Genomic DNA, 21806 nt, shown 5'->3' with positions numbered 1-21806 from the left:
ACTATGACCTTTGTTCCGTATCAGTTGTAATCTGAACAACATCATTGATGTAAAAAAGTATTGAAACAGGTTTGTTCTGGAAAGTCTTATTTTTTTAGATTAAATAATACACTGACATTTTAGTGAAACTTGCCCACTACTTAAATAAAGGTTGAATGGGAAATTTTAAATGTTTTGGCTAGATACAAATTAACATTAATAAAATTACCATAAACTTCAACATGAGTTTCAATCCGTTTCAGATTACAAGTGACAAATGCAGATTAATTTGTCTTCTGTGTTTATATCTAATGATGAACAAATAAAAGCATAAGACAGGCTGGTTCTGTAAAATTTGAAGTCTGTGTCGAAACTTGTAACAAAATGAAAGTACTATGTCTTTATCTCATAAACAACCCTAGTTCAACAGATCAAACTAGAAATTGAAAATAGCTCAAATCCTGGATAACACTTCCATACAAATGACTTCTGACATTATCGCTCTATTTAAGTCTTTAAGACAACTAATATTTTATGGTGTACCCTATGTGCTGATAACACAAAACTTTCAAATCAAATCATATATACCTAGAAACAAATACAACAGCTGAGGGATGTCATTCTTGATTTCTCAAAGTATGTGAAATTAACATCATAGTGAACATAAAATAAGCTGTGAGATACCAGTGAATTACACAGATCATAGTGACTTTCGACGTTGTCCATTATACAATGATAAAGTAGCCATGATGTACAACACTTCCTACATAGCCATGATGTACAACACTTCCTATATAGCCATGATGTACAACACTTCCTATATAGCCATGATGTACAACACAACCTACATAGCCATGATGTACAACATTTCCTACATAGCCATGATGTACAACACTTCCTACATAGCCATGATGTACAACACACCCTACATAGCTATGATGTACAACACATCCTACATAGCCATGATGTACAACACTTCCTACATAGCCATGATGTACAACACTTCCTACATAGCCAGGATGTACAACACACTCTACATAGCCATGATGTACAACACACCCTACATAGCCATGATGTACAACACTTCCTACATAGCCATGACGTACAACACTTCCTACATGGCCATGACGTACAACACACCCTACATAGCCATGATGTACAACACTTCCTACATAGCCATGATGTACAACACTTCCTACATTGCCATGATGTACAACACACCCTACATAGCCATGATGTACAACACTTCCTACATAGCCATGATGTACAACACTTCCTACATAGCCATGATGTACAACACACCCTACATAGCCATGATGTACAGCACTTCCTACATAGCCATGATGTACAACACACCCTACATAGCCATGATGTACAACATTTCCTACATGGCCATGACGTACAACACACCCTACATAGCCATGATGTACAACACTTCCTACATAGCCATGACGTACAACACTTCCTACATAGCCATGATGTACAACACACCCTACATAGCCATGATGTACAACACTACTTACATAGCCATGATGTACAACACACCCTACATAGCCATGATGTACAACACTTCCTCCATAGCCATGATGTACAACACATCCGACATAGCCATGATGTACAACACTTCCTACATAGCCATGATGTACAACACACCCTACATAGCCATGATGTACAACACTTCCTTCATAGCCATGATGTACAACACTTCCTACATAGTCATGATATACAACACTACCAATATAAGAAATGTCAAACCTTATTTTAATCCTAACTATCTGACATTTGACCTAGAAAATCAGTACATGGACATGCTAATTAACAAGGTCAAAAGGTCACAATATGACACAGAATTATAATGGGTGCCTGCAAAACAATCTTAAGTTGGATATTTTGACACATTTATATCCCTCACAGATCTTGGTATAAGTTCTAACAATAATTCTACATATATGTCTGTCTGAATGTATGACCTCTCTCAGCAGAGACAAGAAAAATATTTACTAAAATAAACATTTCTTGAAAAATTCAAAAAGTACCTACTAAATCACACAGCATGCTTTTTTTCGTGTGCTGGGTTAATATATCAGATCATATTCCAACTTTTACATGGTCTGTATTTTAACGGAAGTGAATTATATACAATCATTGATATACTAGTATACACACGTAGATATAGAAGTATACTGTAGTCACTTACATAGTTATGTAATGCACTAATCTGTGTGGACAACAATACCAAAATCTAAAACAATGTTATTACCTCTTTGCAGTGTAGACTAGTTCAGTATGTATCAAATCTTTCAGAAACTCTTACAGAAGGTTTACTTCTAAGATTGACATTTTGAAAAACACACAATAATTTTTTCTTATTTAACTTCATCCCCCTCCATAAATCAGTCCAATATAATCCCAACTGGTAAATCTATAAACATGTATTATCTCAAATGATCCTTGTCAATTGGCAAATCTATAAACATGTAATACCAGTATCTCTATACCAAACAAGAGTTCTAATGATCCTTGTCAACAGGCAAATCTATACACATGTATCTCTATACCAAACAAGAGTTCAAACGATCCTTGTCAACAGGCAAATCTATAAACATGTAATACCAGTATCTCTATACCGCACAAGAGTTCTAATGATCCTTGTCAACAGGCAAATCTATAAACATGTAATACCAGTATCTTTATACCAAACAAGAGTTCTAAAGATCCTGATCAACAGGCAAACCTATACACATGTAGTTTCTCTATACTAAACAAGAGTTCTAATGATCCTGGTCAACAGGCAAACCTATACACATGTAGTTTCTCTATACTAACAAGAGTTCTAATGATCCTTGTCAACTGGCAAATCTATAAACATGTAGCACATATGTACCAGTATCTCTATGCAAACAAGAGTTATAATGATCAACAGGTTAAAACCAATTACTGTTGCACTGATTTTGTTACAATCTTAAAACTAAACCCAATTAACTACTGTACTAGGATTAAACTTGCTATATTTATATATATCATTAGACTTAATAGCAGTGTTTTGTGTCTACATTGTTAACACATGTTTTTACAGAGTTCTAATCTGTTACATGTTCTCCTCTGGCTGGTCACACCCCCCATACATAATGTAATACATACTCTTAAACTGTTTTATGAAAGTCACACCTATTTGATCTCAGTAAAAACGTCATTAAGATGAATGCCACTGTTCAGTAATATTCTTAGATCATTTTTATTTGTGTATTTTAATAACATGTAATCAAGGTAACATATAATGATTGCTTACCTTAGAGTCTTTAGTGTTAGGGACAAAATGTTGTAGGTCCTTGACAGAAGCCATAAGGAAAGGAATACGGTCATCCAACACCTGCACAAGGACATAGTACATACAGAGAATGTTAGTCATATCATACACCAAGGAACTAATGTCTTTAAACTGAGTACCCAATCAAATCAAAACCTGTGTGCATCATTTTGTTAAAAGGAGAAACCTAATCATATCAAATAATTTTCTTATGAAAAAGAAAAGTTAGAAAAAAAAAAAAATATTGATAATAAAAATAATAGCTTAGGAAGGAGAAAAGGTAATTTAAAGAGAACACCACCTGATGATGGCAGGCCAATCAAAAATAATTAAGACTTCATGCCTTCCTTGTGAACTTGTGACAATTTACGTACATCTTGCAGAGCCTCCTGGGCAAGAGAGCGGAATGACAGGAGCACTCCTATCATAGTCATTCTCATCAGTACACTGTCAGCATCTGTAACCAAGGCACATAACTCTTGTATACACAAATAATGCTTGTTAAAATAAATATTGTATACTGTGAAATAATTAAGAAAATAGATAAAAAAAAAGTATAAAAAATAAGTGTTGACATACAAACCATCCAGAAAAGAGTTTCAAATATCAAATATTGATATTCAGTTTGGTAAAAACATTTCAGCATACAGAGATAGACCTTAATGATTCAAAAACTACTTTTTTGACTGATTCAAAGTTAATTTATCAGGAAATTATCTACAAATGTCTTATGATTCTCTCGAATAAAATAAATAAGACACATTCCTGATAAGTACAGGTTAAGCTTTAATCATCTATACTTCTATGTATCATCCATTGTAAAATGTTAAATACATATGTCCTTGTATACATCACATTTAGTGGTTATCATGCTGAAACACAAATATTTTATTTATACTGGTGTAACTCTTGGGGGAAATATTGACATAAACCAAGTCACTTAAGACATGCCACGGAAAAACAAAAAAAATACTGTTGATGAATCATAGCATGCTTGTTTTCATTGATAAATTACATTATCTATAAATTCTTCATTCCTATGAAATAAAATATTCTTTCAACCCAACCCAACCCCTCCCACCAAGAAAGAAAAAAAGAAATTGTGGACACTCAGAAAACAAGTTTATCTTTTACCTTAATACACAAAGCATGTTTCAATAGATAAAACCATAATTTTACTGTGGATATCAATCCTTTTTCAGACTGAATTCTCTTCGTAACTACACAAAGCTGAAATGACAAATCTATGATTTTGCTGAGGTTTCATTGGTTACAAGTAGAACAGGAAGTGACATCACAATACATGCACTTGCAAACAGACACCAGTCAAGTCAGACTATCTCAGTGACGCAGTTGGCTGTCTAATGGCGATGATAAAGTCTAATACAAGCAAGGTATATATTATAGTTATAAGGGGCCCTAATGACCTTTTATGTGTTGACGGGCCGTTAAGAATGTAATAATAATAGTTATAAGTCAATGATTATAACAAATATTCTAAAACCCATGTATGACACATTGCTTTCTGACTTAACTCTTCGTCTAATACCTGATACGGACTTGTTTGACACTGAACACAGGCAGTGCCTGTCATGGTGAGATACATATCAGAAATAAATGTTTAAAGTTTCATGAAATTATATAAGACACTGTAGACAGGAATGACAAAACAAGGCCATTCTGTCACCATCTAATGTCAGAGCACAAGACCGTGTTACAATGACCTTGACCTTCAACTGACTTGAAAACTTTTGACAGGAATACATGTGTACAGTAAAGGGTTTTAAGTTGGTGGGGTGAAACCTAGTCATGAATCTCCACAATTGCTGGGTCCCAGAGTCTGACTTATAGATAATCAAAAATGATTCAAAGTTTTATCTATTTTAGATGAACATGCTAATTAAGATACACTTAAGAGTGCAGATGTTAATAAATAGATGTAAGGCGATATAGATTAGAATAGTTTGAAACTTAATCTCAAATATGTCACAAAGTAGTTGAATGAAGCAGTACAATACACACTGCAGTGTTTGATGAACTGAACTGAATATCATCATCAAAATGTTGGCAAACTCAGGCTAGCACTAGAGCCAAACTCTCAGTAACAGATTAGCAAGCTGTTTAAAGTGGACTCACCAAGCTTGCACAGGGAGTGACCTAAGGTCTCCGTGCAAGATGTGCAGACAAAGTGACCATAACACAGCCTTAGCATTGCAGACGGAGAACCCCTGCACTAGCTTTACAGACTGAATTACAACAGCTGTTAACTCTTAAGTTGAGGCTTTAGATAATAAGTAGAAGAACTGTATTTGTAAACCAGAATCTCTACAAGCAGAGAATGTCAAGCCAAAATTTCAATGTGCAGGATTCTGGTCACACATGCATAATACTCATATGAATTGTGTTTCAAGAACATACTGATATTCTAAGAACGGACAATTTTTAATCAATATACAGTCTCAATTCCATTATATCGAAATCCTCAAAGAATATCAAAATACTTTAATTTAATGATCTGGTTCACGAATCACTGGAGTGTAACAATGATAAATTTCAATAGATGATGTGCTTAGGCATATCCATACTACTACATGTCAACCTACAAGTGAACGACTTTAAAGAAATAAATCTGATGTAGTAATATATAATCATGATGTACTTTCATCAGATAAACAGTTTTAGTCATGGTAGAGAAAAATCACACGCATTTCATTTTCAATAAGGAATGTAACCATTACAGTCACAAGAACTTGTAAAACATTGTAATATCACATACCCTTATCGATTGTATCTGTAATTTAAAATACCTGATGATCAATGTAATCTTGTCGTGTTTTTTTTTCAAACAATTTTACTATAAAACATACAGTAAACTAGACAATAAAACCAGTGTAATGGTGTTCTTGTCCATATAAACTTTTGTCTGATGTTTTACCTGTATTATCCATAAACTTTTGTCTGATGTTTTACCTGTATTATCCATAAACTTTTGTCTGATGTTTTACCTGTATTATCCATAAACTTTTGTCTGATGTTTTACCTGTATTATCCATAAACTTTTGTCTGATGTTTTACCTGTATTATCCATATAAACTTTTGTCTGATGTTTTACCTGTATTATCCATAAACTTTTGTCTGATGTTTTACCTGTATTATCCATAAAATTTTGTCTGATGTTTTACCTGTATTATCCATATAAACTTTTGTCTGATGTTTTACCTGTATTATCCATAAACTTTTGTCTGATGTTTTACCTGTATTATCCATAAACTTTTGTCTGGTGTTTTACCTGTATTATCCATAAACTTTTGTCTGGTGTTTTACCTGTATTATCCATAAAATTTTGTCTGATGTTTTACCTGTATTATCCATAAACTTTTGTCTGATGTTTTACCTGTATTATCCATAAACTTTTGTCTGATGTTTTACCTGTATTATCCATATTTTTGGACCACCACTTCATTACATCTGTGCTTTTTGTTGTAAATACTGGTCATATATTAATCTCACAATTTGTGGATACAATCCACATGACAAATGCTTGGAAGGTTGACCATGGCAGCTTTCTAAGTAAGTGATCTGATGGCTTATCATTACTTGTGGTCAGAATTTACCTTTAGTTAAAGTGGTATTTAAATAAATCAATACATATCTAGACCTGAAAACATTAGCGTATTTCTGTGTTGATTTGATTTTTTCAAGTGTATATATACAGAGATGTATATTTAAAAAAAAAAAAAAAATGCAATATTTAGATATATTGGAGTTAAAAATAAATGGGTTTGAGTGTAGAAATGGTCAGAAACCACACATCCTTACAGTCGCCTATGAATTCTAGGATGCATTTATAAAAGGTGTTGTAAAATATCACAAAGAAAAAAGAAACAAAACAAATGCATGTTCTTGTCAACCATGTACAAACCAAACGGACAGATGTTTTGGGGTTCTACATCCATGCCATGCCTAGGTCATATGACAATCCCACACCAATCCACAGATAAATGGCCACTAAATGCCTGGCTACAGTACCACAAAGCCCTAACCCAACCTCTTTTCCTAAATCACATGTTATAGTATAGACATGGTACCATGCCAACAGGGTGATACCATGGCAACACATCCTGTATTTAAAAAAAGACAGAAAATTACAATGTTATCCAGTTATAAAATGTACCACACATCAGAGGATGTAATTAAATGATACACAAAGAGTTTCCATAGTAACCAACAGTAATACTATGAGTACAAAGCTGTACTTCATACTGTGAGTTTCCATGGTAACCAGCTGTAATACTATAAGTAGAAAGCTGTACTTTATACTGTGAGTTTCCATGGTAACCAGCTGTAATACTATAAGTAGAAAGCTGTACTTTATACTGTGAGTTACCATAGTAACCAGCTGTAATACTATGAATATGAAACTGTGCTTTAGATTGAGAGTTACCATAGTAACCAGCTGTAATACTATGGGTATGAAGCTGTACTTTCTATTGTGTGTTTTCATAGTAACAAGCTGTAATACTATGAGTGAAAAGTTGAACTTTTCAATAAGTTTCCATAGTAACCTGTTGTAATACCATGAGTAAGAAGTTGTACCTATATACTGTGAGTTTCTATTGTGACCAGAGCTGACTAGTATCAAGAGTAAGATGTTTACCTGGTATATTTATAAATATAATGATATATTCATAATTATATTATGTCAGTTTCCATGGTAACCAGCTACATGTGTGGCACCAAGTGTAAGCTGCTATTTCTCACATACATAAGTAAATCCCACTTCCATCACCAATAGGTCTGGTTCCACACAAGTATCTAAGGTAACCAGCTTTGATACAGTTACTAGGTGTTGAAAGCTACACATGTGAATATATATCATACACACATAGCATCCATGGCCATCAGGTTAAAACCAGACACAGGAAGCTACTTGTATAAAGCCAGTTTCCATGGCTACCAGATAGAATACCAGGTTTATACAACATTCAACCAACAGCAGAATCTACATAACTAGGGCAGCATATCCGTGACAAGCATTCCAAAGATGCAGATTTTGTTTATTTTCATAAACTTACCTGTAGCAGTTTGTTTTGAATCTAAAAGAAATTGGTATGATAGATGAGAACTGTTTGAAATTCCAGAGTAGTAAAATGGCTTCTGTTTCATTTACAGTAAAAGTTATCTTAATGCATGCAGGTATAATTAAAGGGTCTTAATTTATCACAGAAGTCATCCACGAAATATATGTAAAATTTCACATGATGCTTTAAATGTTTAATTTATGACAATATCATTGTAAAACAACAGGAATACACATCAGAGTTGAGTTGATAGGTTACAATGTAACCATCTATTGACGTTGACCTTAATAATGGTAATACATTATATTCATTAGTGTTACACTACCTGTCCAAACTGAATTGACATAGAATAAGCTGTTTATAACAAGTATGTTTAGTAAACCTAATCAACTGACAGAACAGCTGTGACTGCTTTAAAATATCTTTATAATAAAAGTATGGTTGTAAGAAAAGAATTGGTTATATATCAAATACTAGTACAAAACAGGTAAAAAGGACTTTTAAATAGGTTGATGGTAAGTTGGTAGCCAAAGAACCAAGGACATTATATAAAGGTTTTTCTCGCACCTAAGACAGGTATATCCTATGTAATACCCCATCCTAAATTTTTCTATCTTGCCTGATCTGTCTAGTACACATGTGTGTTTTTCATGGATTTTTTTTACGGATCCGTGAATTCATCTGTGTAGGCATAGCTGGCACCAAAAATTTACTATCTGCTTTATATGATCTGTTTTATGTATTTTTTTATTTTGTTAAGATTCCTGATATAGATTAAATAAGATATTCACTGTAAAATGTGTTGTATTTTTGTAAGTGCAACCTACGTTGTTTACACAGCACTATCCATATGTTGTTTAAAAATGACGAGGCTGTGTGGGTAGTTTTAAGCTCCAACAGGATACGTCGAACTCTGATGAAATATTGAATAATTTTCAGAGTAGTAGGTGCGAGAAAAAAAATCTATTACAGTAACTGAGCAAGATCGGGGTATCTCAGTTGAGGGCTAAGATCCTGTAACATAATTCTAACTGAGGCATTACCTGAGGTTAGGATGTTAAAGAATCTTAGTCCGAGACTGAGAAAACCGATTTAGCTCAGTTACAGGTAACAGATTTGAATAGGTCATACCCAGGGTTCAGACTGTTTTATGTTCAGTTTAGACTGGTAGCATTTTAAAAGATTTTCATAAATACACTTCACTCAGAATTACTACAAACTGTAATATTGGGCTGCAAAATAAAACTCTAAAATGCAAATAAAGAAAAATCATTTTCTGTGACAGATTTTAAATAACGTCATCCCAGCATTCCAATTCTGATAAAATGTCATCGTATCAGATCTGATGACGGACTGTTAAAGCAGAGAAAGATCAACATCAGTTCCATCCAGTGTAAGTAAACATGCATCAGCATTCCGAAAACCAAAATCTTTAAATCCTCACATGGTATCATAATTAACATCTCCTTCATATTAAATAACCATTCTACATGTCATCAGTTTAAACAATATTTTTTTAGATGATTTAAGAAATTTTAGAACTATGCAAGTTAATTAAATGTTTGGCAAACTATTTGTAATGTCAGGCCAAACAAAATAGGAGATGGTTAATTCATTACTTACAGCTGTTAAAAGTTTGTTCTATCATTTCTTTTTTCCATAAATCTCATTATTTCATTAATCTTTTCCATCGTGGGAAACAATTTTTTCTCATAAATGAATTCTGTCAGAAAACTTATATCTCACAAAGTATTTCTATCAGGACACATTAAGAACCAATATTTGTAGGGGTTTACAACAGTCTCCCTTACATCTTATTCGGTTATCTTTCCAGGTTTTGGTATAAGTTATATTGTGTAAGCAGTAATGACAAATGATTAAGTGATAATTCCGAAGAGGAGACTTTAACAGCTTCCTTGCAAGCTATCCGTTTGACAATATAGAGTAAAATACCATGCAAAAATAGGAAATAATCAATAAAAAAAAATGAAGAATGAAAAAATTCCCTAGTAACAAGAATCAAGAATTCACAAGGTAAATCTTTTCTTAATTCATATTTTCTCTCGTTACATAATTCCAATTATCTGGGTTAAAATGACTTATGTTGAGATGTGTTTCCTGCTTGATTCCAAGAATTATTGATGTGGCAGACATCCTTTTTTCTTTCTAAATATAGTCATGTAATACACTGTTCACATAGATAAGTAATCAGATCTTGTAATATCTGTTAGAGTGTACAACAGTCTGTAGTGAACACCAGTTATACAAACCTGTATATCATACAGGTCTGTTGATTTGTACTGTAAACCTTGATTCTTGTTTTCCTTATCAAATTATTCAGGCACTGCAATATGATATATATAATCTGCATCACCCTTGGTTGTCATAGTAACAACAAAGCTATGTATCTAATGCAAAAAGGAAATCATGGAAACATTCAGATGGAAACCCAAATCTCTAGGTAATATGCTGATTAATAATCAACTAAAAAGCTTACTTGCAGCTGTCTTGGGCTCTACGTAAGTGGAATGAAACTACCGTTAGTACGGAATAGCAGTAGTAAATCAGAATACACATCCGCAACACTGAAATACCTTACAAATACTTAGCCAATAATTCTCAGTAGAAAAGACAAGATAAATACCCTCTAACCAGTCAAATCTTTTGTAAAAGATTCAGATACATGTGATCAAGTGTACATATTATAATGATATGCATGAATATGAACCAGCCTTCTAGGGGTATTAGATATCTTGTATAAAAGCTTTTTGGTACTGATGCCTACATGCATGTAGTGATATACAGAGACAGAGTAATTACTATAAACCCCCTGTGAGGAGTATAACATGATCATACACTATCTGAGTGACTATATGTGTCCCAAGTCTGTCCTTTTAACATCTAATACCATGGACATATAGGAAAAAGTATAATCAATTTCTAATCAGGAGAGATGCATTTATATTCACACATATATTGTAATCAGTTTATCAAATAGCAGCTCAGGGATGATCAAAATTTCAATACATGTATTTGTAAGAAGAAATGAATGAGAACAAAAGATGAATGAAAAAACCGAAAACTCTATGTACCAATATTCTTTGTGAATCCTTTATCAAAGTTATCGTCCAGGTTTCCCAAGGGAAGTAACTCTAACTGTTACAATTTGGAGAAATATTCCTGCATGTGACTGGAATGGATAAAGTGGTACCCTCTACCTTAGACTAAAGCTGCATGGGGAGGATGGGAAACTGGACAGACCCAAGCTGTATACTAAAAGTCCCTATTTTAGTCTAACTTATCACACTTACGATACATCTTTAACTTTTTACTGAGCCACAGCCCCGGGCTAAATGGATCCTTCTTTGGGTAATTTGGTTTAGCTAATCAATCACAAAGTCTTAGATAAATCACACTGCGAAGAACTTATCTGAATACTACAGATGAGCTATCTTTATTTCAATTATTATGGTTGTTTTTTTATCTACTGTTGTAATTGCAGAAATTGACTTGTCTATACTACTTATACATGTTTGTCAAAAAAATGAAGTGAAAAATAAATACCATAGATTTTTTAAACAGATTCAGATTTAACCAAATTTTTGTTCAATTTTGATAATGCAATATCCATGGGATAATGTATTGAATGAGTTTATCTAATGCTCACTTCTTTGGATATTAATACAATAGAATAGAATATTGTTGACAAATGAAATTAGTTTGAAAATTTTGTAAAAAACAAATGAATATATATAGAATTAAAAGTGTACATAGAAAAAATATCAATAATTAACATACATTCAAAACATCACACATTAAGTTTCCAAGTTTTTTAAGATAAAAAAATTAAAACTGGTTTGGAGCACAGAAATAATTGTAAAATAGACAAACAATAAAACTGTCAAATAAACTGTATCACCATTATACAACATCCATTCAACAATCAGAGTAAATATCATTATCACACACAATAAATCATTCCTCACATTTCTTAGGACAGTGTTAACTGTTTCTTAATCTAATTTTTTTCTGTGAAAAAATGAATTGAAGTGTGAAATGTGAGAAGATGAATAATGATTGTAATTTTTTACCAAAAAAAATCTGCATGAACACATGACAGGTGATAAGTGTTACCATCTCTACCCAGACACCTGTGATGTACTACACGATATATGGGGAGTGTGGCGGTTTAAGGTTGACCATCTCTACCCAGACACCTGTGATGTACTACACGATATATGGTGAGTGTGGCGGTTTAAGGTTGACCATCAATTCCCGGAAACCTGTGATGTACTACACGATATATGGGGAGTGTGGTGGTTTAAGGTTGACCATCTCTACCTAGACACCTGTGATGTATTACACGATATATGGGAGTGTGGCGGTTTAAGGTTGACCATCAATTCCCGGAAACCTGTGATGTACTACACGATATATGGGGAGTATGGTGGTATTAGGTTGACCATATATTCCCGGAAACCTGTGATGTACTACATGATATATGGGGAGTGTGGTGGTTTAAGGTTGACCATCTATACCCAGAAATCTGTGATGTACTACACGATATATGGGGAGTGTGGTGGTTTAAGGTTGACCATCAATTCCCGGAAACCTGTGATGTACTACACGATATATGGGGAGTGTGGCGGTTTAAGGTTGACCATCAATTCCCGGAAACCTGTGATGTACTACATGATATATGGGGAGTATGGTGGTATTAGGTTGACCATATATTCCCGGACACCTGTGATGTACTACATGATATATGGGGAGTGTGGTGGTTTAAGGTTGACCATCTATACCCAGAAACCTGTGATGTACTACACGATATATGGGGAGTGTGGTGGTTTAAGGTTGACCATCTATACCCAGAAACCTGTGATGTACTACACGATATGTGGAGAGTGTGGTGGTTTAAGGTTGACCATCTATACCCAGAAACCTGTGATGTACTACACAATATGTGGGGAGTGTGGTGGTTTAAGGTTGACCATCTATACCCAGAAACCTGTGATGTACTACACGATATGTGGGGAGTGTGGTGGTTTAAGGTTGACCATCTATACCCAGAAATCTGTGATGTACTACATGATATATGAGGAGTGTGGTGGTTTAAGGTTGACCATCTATACCCAGAAACCTGTGATGTACTACATGATATATGGGGAGTGTGTGGTGGTTTATAAGTTCAGTATGCATGTTGTCTCTCAAAAGAAATCTTTGAGTGCTAAATAGATAGGAAATAAGTTATCTTTATCTTTTATATATGTTAAGTGTGATAGTATTAGGCGAGATTGTAAGTTATCTCTACCTAAAAATCTGTGACATACTACACAAACACTGAGACTACACTGAATACACAAATATAGAGCAGGAAGGAATCTGTATCCATGACAACCATCTAGTTCAACACTCATGTAAATCAAAATTCCTTTTCAGACTTACCACCGACTGTTCAGAGAGATTTTAGGAAAAGGTAGAATATTTTGACATCAGAATGTACAAGCAAATGCTTCTATGTAAATGTTTTAGCATCAACACAGATATCTCTTCTTTTAATAAATCCTAATACATATCTACCAGACTAAGAAAACAAATTTATATCTTCAATGTAGGTAAGCATTTCAAAATTACTGGTAGACCTGTAAACATGATGTCATTATAATATAAGTAAAAAATATTCATTGTCAAATTGTACATATTGTAACATGTGTCAAAATAGCGCGAAGAGGCCCAATCAGAACTCGGGTTACGTCATTACTGATATCAAACTTGCTGTTACATGAGCTATTGAAGCCTGTGTTTCATGGAACCTTTTCATATTATGGCTCATCAAGGTACAATAAAATAACCAGTGAAAAGATATATTTTACAAAGGGGATAGATTAAGTAACCAATTAAATGAAAGGTTAAAAAGATTCAAACTACGAATATCAAACTCACTATTTAGTTTTTTGGTAAGTTCCCTCATCACTTCTGGTTTGTCAAAACTGGTCCTTAGCTGTATCAGCGTCTCACGATTCTGCACTACCAGTTTCTGCAGAATAAAACCAGATTAATGTCACCTTCTTTATTTACACGCAAATGATTTTATGGTTAAATTTTAGACATGAAGCTGAATTTATTAGACATTCAGTAAATATCATTAATCATATACATATTTACCTTTAACTCGTCCACCTGACTGGCAACATGTCCCATGAGCCTCTCACCCAGATATCGCATGCCATAAGGACCAATGAGCTCCGCTAAGGCCCGCAACTCTGCAACAAATAGGAATTACAATGAATCATTTATAAGTTATTCATTAAGTTTCATTCACAGGCAAGTCACTATGTATCCCCTGGAAACTTTACCTTCACTACTGGTTCCCCTCTTTCTTTTTCCATCCCAACAGATATTCTTAAAATCACTTAACATACAGAATGGACTTACACACTTCAATTTGATTAATTATAGGCCTCTTTGGTTCTATACTTTCTCACAAGATTCTAGAGTCTGACATTTGATAAAATGACCTTTACCAAGGTAAAGTTTTGGACATTCTCTGGCTCTGAATCAAGGACATGGCAATGACAAAGACAAGGATCTTAATCTACTTGTACTGTCTTAAACTTACTATCAAGGTTACAGACATAATGATGCGAGGAACTTGACCTTCTTCTAAGGTCTCAGACATAATAATATGATGGCCTTGACCTTCAAGTAAAATTTCAAGCTTTGATTTTATAACCTAGATTTAATGATGTGATGACCTTGACCTACCTGTAATGTCTCAGTCATTAAGATATGATGACCTTGACCTACCTGTAAGGTCAGCATACTCCTCTGCCTGAAGCACCACCTGTTGGTTGGACTCTGCAGCCACAGTGACAAAAGACTTATAGTTTGGTGAGTATACGATCTGGCCAATATTCACAGTGGCTTTCCTTAGCAAAACATCCAGGTACCTGATATAGTAGGGAAGATAACTTTAAGTAAGAACAGTTGATGTTTACATTAGAATCGAGAAATAAAGACAGATACATGCAGTAAAGGAGAAGTAATAATGATTTGTATGTAAATTAAAAACATTTTGAAAAACTGACCAGCTAGCATAGTTTGCAGTGATGGTTTTCTCTCCGTTGAAGCTGTCAGTGGCTTGTGTCTGCTGGGGTAGAACACTGTTAAACACTCGGGCAATGTCCAGGTGTACTATAAAACATAAACAGGATGTCTTAATATATTACAACTTTATTTTCACCAACATATCTCAGAGTGTTCTCTTTAAAAGTTGTTGCCAGCAAAAGAAGTCTGTTATTCATCAACTTTGAACAGACTACATTTTGAGCAAATATAGAGCATGACACTAGCAACCCAATTAACATTTAACCAGTTATCTTTTAAGACCAATCCAATGTTAGAACACTGTAAACATTTGTAATGTTAACAAGGACAATGTGGATGTTTCTATGAAGCAGAGGACAAACTTACCATAATTCTCCAGGCCCTGAAGTACATTCATGACAGCTTTTACTCCACTCAGCAACTCTGAAGGCTTGGCGATTTCATTTGTTTCTGGGTTGTACATCATCATACCAACCAATGCTCTGTTACACAAAGGTCAGTTCATGGTCACATGTCCACCCAGTATCATTGTTAAAACTAAATATCATTCAGAAAGTTTCCTTACAGCTAAACTTGAAATATCTGTTTAAATTATACTGATATAATCAACAGGCTTAACATCTGCTAGTAAGGCCATTCTGTCTTCCAGCAGACGAGCTCATTAATGAAAATCACCAAGAAATACATATAGACTTGTAAAACAATAAACAATATTAAAGTCATCCTCCATCCAATTACATTAAAAGATGGTATTATTCTACAGCTCAGACACAGTGCGAATTTGAGAGAAGAATAGACTCACTTGTTGAATCGTGTCTCTAGGTGTTGCAGGAAGAACTCCCTCGGAACAAATCCATGTTCCCATACCTGTATTACGTTACAGTAGTTAATGGCATAACACATCTCGGTCAGGGCCATGTGGAGTTTATCCATCCTACAAAAATACCACATCAACAATCAGTCAAAATTTCAACACTATCATGCAGAATTCTGTTTTTCCTGATGAATTCTTCCCTGGGAATTTCTCTCCTCACATCTCTTATCGTGTACAACATTCCCCTAGGCCTGTCTCTCCTCGTGTCTCTTATCGTGTACAACATTCCCCTAGGCCTGTCTCTCCTCACGTCTCTTATCGTGTACAACATTCCCCTAGGCCTGTCTCTTCCTCTCCTCATGTCTCTTATCATGTAAAATATTCCCCTTTTTCCTAATGGACTCTTCCCTGGGTCAATCTCTTCTCATGTCTCTTATTGTGTAAATCATTCCCATTTTATTCGTAATAGACTCTTCCCCAGACCTGTCTTTCCCATTTCATATTTCTAACCTCATCAAATTTTCTCTGTTTTCCTTGAGGGACTCTTCCCCGTGCCACTCTCCCTTCCTCTCTCTCTTACATGTTCCTTACCTTGTAAAATTTTCCCTGTTTTTCCTGAAAGACTCCTCCCCTGGTCGTTCCTTCTCCACTGGTTTCTTATTCTTGTCCTTTGTTGGTTTATTCTTCTGAGCTGACGCCAGAATGGTAGCAGCACTATGTTTGGGTAATAGCTGTATAGAGAAACCAATCTACCTCAGCATAGCTAGAAAATATCAGGTCCTAAGTTCCCTGGTACAAATTACCGAGGTACTGTCATTGTGTTAGAAAGTTCTGTATATAGTGACAATAACTTTGACGTTTTGTTTCCATAACACATCCAAATTTTAAATACATGTGTGCAATAAGTACTCACCTTGGTATAAAGCTAGATACATTTAAGATACATTTAAAAATGAGGTTAACTTCTGTTGTCCTTGGAACATACTTAAGCCAAAACATATTCCCGACAAGGCCTGTTTAAACTCCATTATTTGCAATGATGTTGCACCATTATTTTCAAATAAATTTTTAACCTCCCTTTCAGCACAATATCCACTTATACACTACTAAATTATCTCCATCCAGTAATGCTTGAGACTACATTTGGTCCAAATCCACTCAGCATTTCTTGATAAGCAGATAAATGATATAAACATTGTAGTATGAGCTCCTTGCTACTTCAGACCACTTGATCAAACAGACATGCCTAACGTATGTCATATCACCTCTTACCTTATAACTAAGTAGACACTGTTCCTCACAAATTGCAGTGATCACCTGGTTCACCTCATCTGAGATTTCCTTGAGGAACCAGTGAGCGTACTGAACACTTGTTGTCCCTATAGAATGTCTCTGTAAAAATGACGATCACCATTAAGTTCAATGGCTGATTATAGACAGCATAAAATTCAAGTTAACAGATCCTTTAAATATAAATTCAGAATTAGATAAAGTAAAGTAAAAAAATTAATCAATGAAAGTGCATCACACAGCAGTTTCGTCCTTCTTGAACGTAGTATATAATTCTAAGGACCTAAATTTTGAAATCTAGGAGGCGAGTAAGGAGATCAACATCTACCAAGAGAAATATCAAAATCTAGATAAAGAGGTGCGGTAGTCCCCACAGTCAATAAATTTCATATACCTGGTAATTTCAAAAGAAAGTCACATACATGGGTATATTGTGAACAGTGCCTCTACTTGATTAAACAAAAATGTGGCACACAGATTAGAGCAAACTTGACTCTGACAATTACAATACAATTGAGTTGCTATGTTCATCTTTTACATATTTTAACTAATTGATGAACATACTTCTTGAAATGAATATGTTAAACATTGTCTACATTATGTTGAATTTAATTAAAAGTTAAAGCAGTAATTAATTCAGACAAAGCTATGTGTCAACAAGGAATAACATACCTCCTCAGGACAGAGTTCATGTGTGGCCACCATGAAGTGTCCACAGATGAGGGGGAAGACGATACTGTAACGATGCTGTGATGGAAATTCTATACACTGTTTAAACTGGTGCTCGAAGATCTGAGTGTAGAAGCTGTAAGTACCGTTAATACAACAATATATTGTTAATATCATAATACATTTCTTCAGACAGTACTAAGTTCTCTCAACACAATAGTAAACATCAACCACCTGGCTAATACAGCTATTCAGTCATTTAGTAAAGAATTTCAAATAGTTTCTGAAATAATTTCCCGATTATGTCCAGCCTTGTGATCAAACAGAAGTCAAGATTCACCATTGATAAAAATTGCTTTGGACAAACATGGGTGATATGCTTGTATGGAAGTAGGATCTTTAAGAACTTTGATTTGCCCGTTTAGACCCTGCATCTCTGATGTCAGACTCCTGGTTAATACAAAATCATTTTCGTTTCAATGATAGGTATGCTTGATACCAAATTGGGACAGAATCAAGGCATTCCCACAAAAGAAGAATATCCTCAATTTTCGCTATTTGGCCCAGCTCCAGAGGGCCGAGACCAACCATTTATACAAAATTGATTCCCTTTCCGTCAAATGTGCTTCAGAACTTAAGTGGGACAGAATCCTGACATTTTACTTCCCCTCTTGCACCCTGCACCTCCCACCCCATTGGACCAAGAATCCACCATTTATAAATTGATTTCTCTTTACTCAAGCATGCTTCAGACCAAATTGGACAACATCCAGGCATTCCAACAGAAGAAGAGGATTATAAAAAATTTTCTCAATTTCTCCTATTGGGCACTGCCCCTCGCATCTGAGGAGAATGAGACCCACAGTTCATACAATTGATTTCCATTCACCAAAGCAGGCTTCAGACAAAATTGTGACAACATCCAATTATTTATGCAGAAGTAAAGGGATTTGAGAAAAAAAATGTATTATTTCCCTTACTGGAAGGTTCTCGAATAGGCATGTTTTTATCTACAAGCCAGGAGCGGATTCTATAAATTTGGATCTACTTGCAAAGGTAGTTCTGTACCTATCTACAAAAGCAATTTATGTTTTTTTTACCTACTAGCAAAAAGTAAGATTCTACAGATTTTGACTTATGAGCCAGAAATAGGATCTACTTGCTAGGAGTAGATCCTAGGTTTTTCTTTTCTCCAATTACACAAGTAGATGGTTTAGAATTTTATCAACTTGTCAGAAGAATACTGAAAGCTAAATCTATCAAATTTTGTTTTGCTTGTTTGATGTACAATCTGCAGATTTTAATCTGCTTACCAGTAAATAGATAAATCGGATGTCTCTGTCAACATCTGGTCTAGGAAATCCACCATTTTTGTGTGGAAGACAATCATATTGAGGTGTTTTCCGAGGTCTTGATGATCCTTCAGGGTAAGGCCTGCCTTGTTACCACTTGTGTATGCCTGTAAATTACATATTAAATATTGTTTTAATTTAATAAGACATTATCAAATAGAGAGATCTAAAAACTCTAAAGCATTATGCTAAAATGTCCTCAATATGAATAATATCTTTAGCAGCAGTCTAACCTTATAATACAATACAATGACGAGTATGACACTACATTTATTTATGACTTATAACGAACACTGACATATCCAAGCATTGTCCTTATTCTAAACAGTTTTCTTTGAGTGAGTAACTATAACAAAGAATTAAAGAAATAATGATTAAACAGATTCCTACCTGGAGTCGAAACCAGTCCAATCGAATCCCACGGAAATCAAACACTTCATTGGCTTCAACTACCATCAAAAACAAAGAAAACTATACTTTGAACACTGAAAAGGATTCTCATAAGAATTGCAAGATGCTTAATATTCATGTTTTTTAACAAAAGATTAAGTCATTTTCTGTGAGAAAGACTAATTGGATCCAGTACTAGTATGTTAACCTGATCCTTCAGGATATACACCTTTCATTAGTATTAAAATTTAATTGATCCTACAGGATCTGATAGTTTTCTTGGTCTTAATCTTGAACTGTCTGGATCCCGAGATAAATCTATGTATCACTAATAACACTTTATCCTACATCACTATCTAGTAGCTTTCTGAGATATGATATCTATAAATTGCTTATTAATGTAGTTACTGGGTAAATATGAGGTAAGAACTGACCTTGTTGTACAGTGAGTCCAGCTACAGAGTTATACAACGAGGAGAGAATGACAGACTCATCTTCTGGGCACATCGCTAAGTTCTGTAATGTCGATGTCAACTACTTATCATTGAATGTTCAATTTTATCTTCCAACATCTTTTAATTTGTCATGATAAAATCACATTAAAACATATTTCCAAAGATCATCAACTATTGAGCATAATCATTATAGTTCTTAAGTAGAAGATATCTAAAGATCAAAAACATTGTACTCATTCAAATTTTTATTGCCTTTGTTTTTCAAAACGCTTTCTAAAATAAACTGATTTAAGTCTGATAAGTTGATACTCCTATCAGAAGTAACATTTTGCAGTAAAACTTAATATGTATGTAAAATGCTAACAAATTTTACTTTTCAATGCATACCAGTAAATTATTTATAAGACTTATTATGATAATAATAAAACTAGATTTCTTACCTGTATCAGGTTATTCAGTAAAACGGAGTCAAAGCCAGATAAATATTGCACATAATATCTCTGCATCACCTGGTTATACTTCCTTACAAGAGCTGTGTAATGCAAGAGAGAAGAGGAATATGTTTCACCATCTTTATGGTATATACATGCATGTAATCTATAAACCCAAAGATAAGGAGATATATTCTGATCTGTTTGTTGACATACAATTAATATTTTACTTGTACAGAAACGTGAAGACCTGTTACAGAAGATATTTCCTTCAAATATCTTTTACACTGAATCAACAAATTAGAAACAGTAAAATAGTACCTTTTAATTCTTCCATGTAAAAAAGCAGTTCAGGGATTTGCCTGAAAATAAATCAGAAATCATTTGTAGCAATGCATACACAATCAATCAATAATATTACATAGTGAAAGTGTTATTGTGTGTACAGTGTAATATGGAAGTAAATTAAATAATACTCCAACGAAAAAAATTTCTATAACAAAATAGATAGTGAAAAACAGCAAGAGATTACCTAGCACGAAAGACTTCATACTCCATTTGTGATACCATTGTATCCTCTGCTGGAGGAACTTTAGCTAGATTGGTTGGGTGTGAACCAGATAACATACCTATCTACTAAACTTAAACTACATCACATACCTGTCTACAAAGTCTTCCTGTGCTATTTTTATATTATGTTTCTTTGATGGAGGGTTGTCAAAATGTCGCAGAAGCCAATGGATTTCATCTCGTGCTATTGACAATCCTTGGAACACATACAAGGCCTGCCAATGGATAAATATGAATTCTGATTTGTAATTCATTTCAGTATCGCAAACAAATTAATCTCACATACTGCAGTATTATTTTATTGTTTTGTAATTAGCCTAACCCTGACTCCGTGTTACAGGTCAACCTCATGAGTTTAGAG

General features: G+C 34.2%; 1 protein-coding gene across 4 annotated transcripts in view; it reads right to left on the bottom strand.

Annotated features, from left to right (window-relative positions):
• The window catches only part of LOC132550042 (membrane-associated protein Hem-like), a 42581-nt gene that overhangs the window by 10405 nt on the left and 10370 nt on the right, over positions 1–21806 (bottom strand). For 3 of the 4 annotated variants that reach the window (XM_060214038.1, XM_060214041.1, XM_060214040.1), the window contains exons 12-30: positions 21536–21660; positions 21197–21237; positions 20885–20976; positions 20424–20505; positions 19990–20048; positions 19561–19706; positions 18251–18383; positions 17561–17680; positions 16880–17019; positions 16277–16408; positions 15841–15956; positions 15456–15561; positions 15175–15317; positions 14533–14630; positions 14311–14404; positions 10865–10882; positions 8362–8382; positions 3661–3743; positions 3269–3349 (exon numbers count right to left, since the gene is read on the bottom strand). In XM_060214038.1, the coding sequence (XP_060070021.1) occupies positions 3269–3349; positions 3661–3743; positions 8362–8382; positions 10865–10882; positions 14311–14404; positions 14533–14630; positions 15175–15317; positions 15456–15561; positions 15841–15956; positions 16277–16408; positions 16880–17019; positions 17561–17680; positions 18251–18383; positions 19561–19706; positions 19990–20048; positions 20424–20505; positions 20885–20976; positions 21197–21237; positions 21536–21660 (1830 nt within the window). The remainder of the gene's footprint in view (positions 1–3268; positions 3350–3660; positions 3744–8361; positions 8383–10864; positions 10883–14310; positions 14405–14532; positions 14631–15174; positions 15318–15455; positions 15562–15840; positions 15957–16276; positions 16409–16879; positions 17020–17560; positions 17681–18250; positions 18384–19560; positions 19707–19989; positions 20049–20423; positions 20506–20884; positions 20977–21196; positions 21238–21535; positions 21661–21806) is intronic. The other variant, XM_060214039.1, reaches the window with a different exon arrangement.

Source organism: Ylistrum balloti, unplaced genomic scaffold (assembly GCF_031769215.1).
Source record: "Ylistrum balloti isolate Yb309-2 unplaced genomic scaffold, AGI_CSIRO_Ybal_v1 Utg370102, whole genome shotgun sequence".
Classification (NCBI taxonomy): Eukaryota; Metazoa; Mollusca; class Bivalvia; order Pectinida; family Pectinidae; genus Ylistrum; species Ylistrum balloti.
This window is presented reverse-complemented; position numbering and strand designations above follow the sequence as displayed.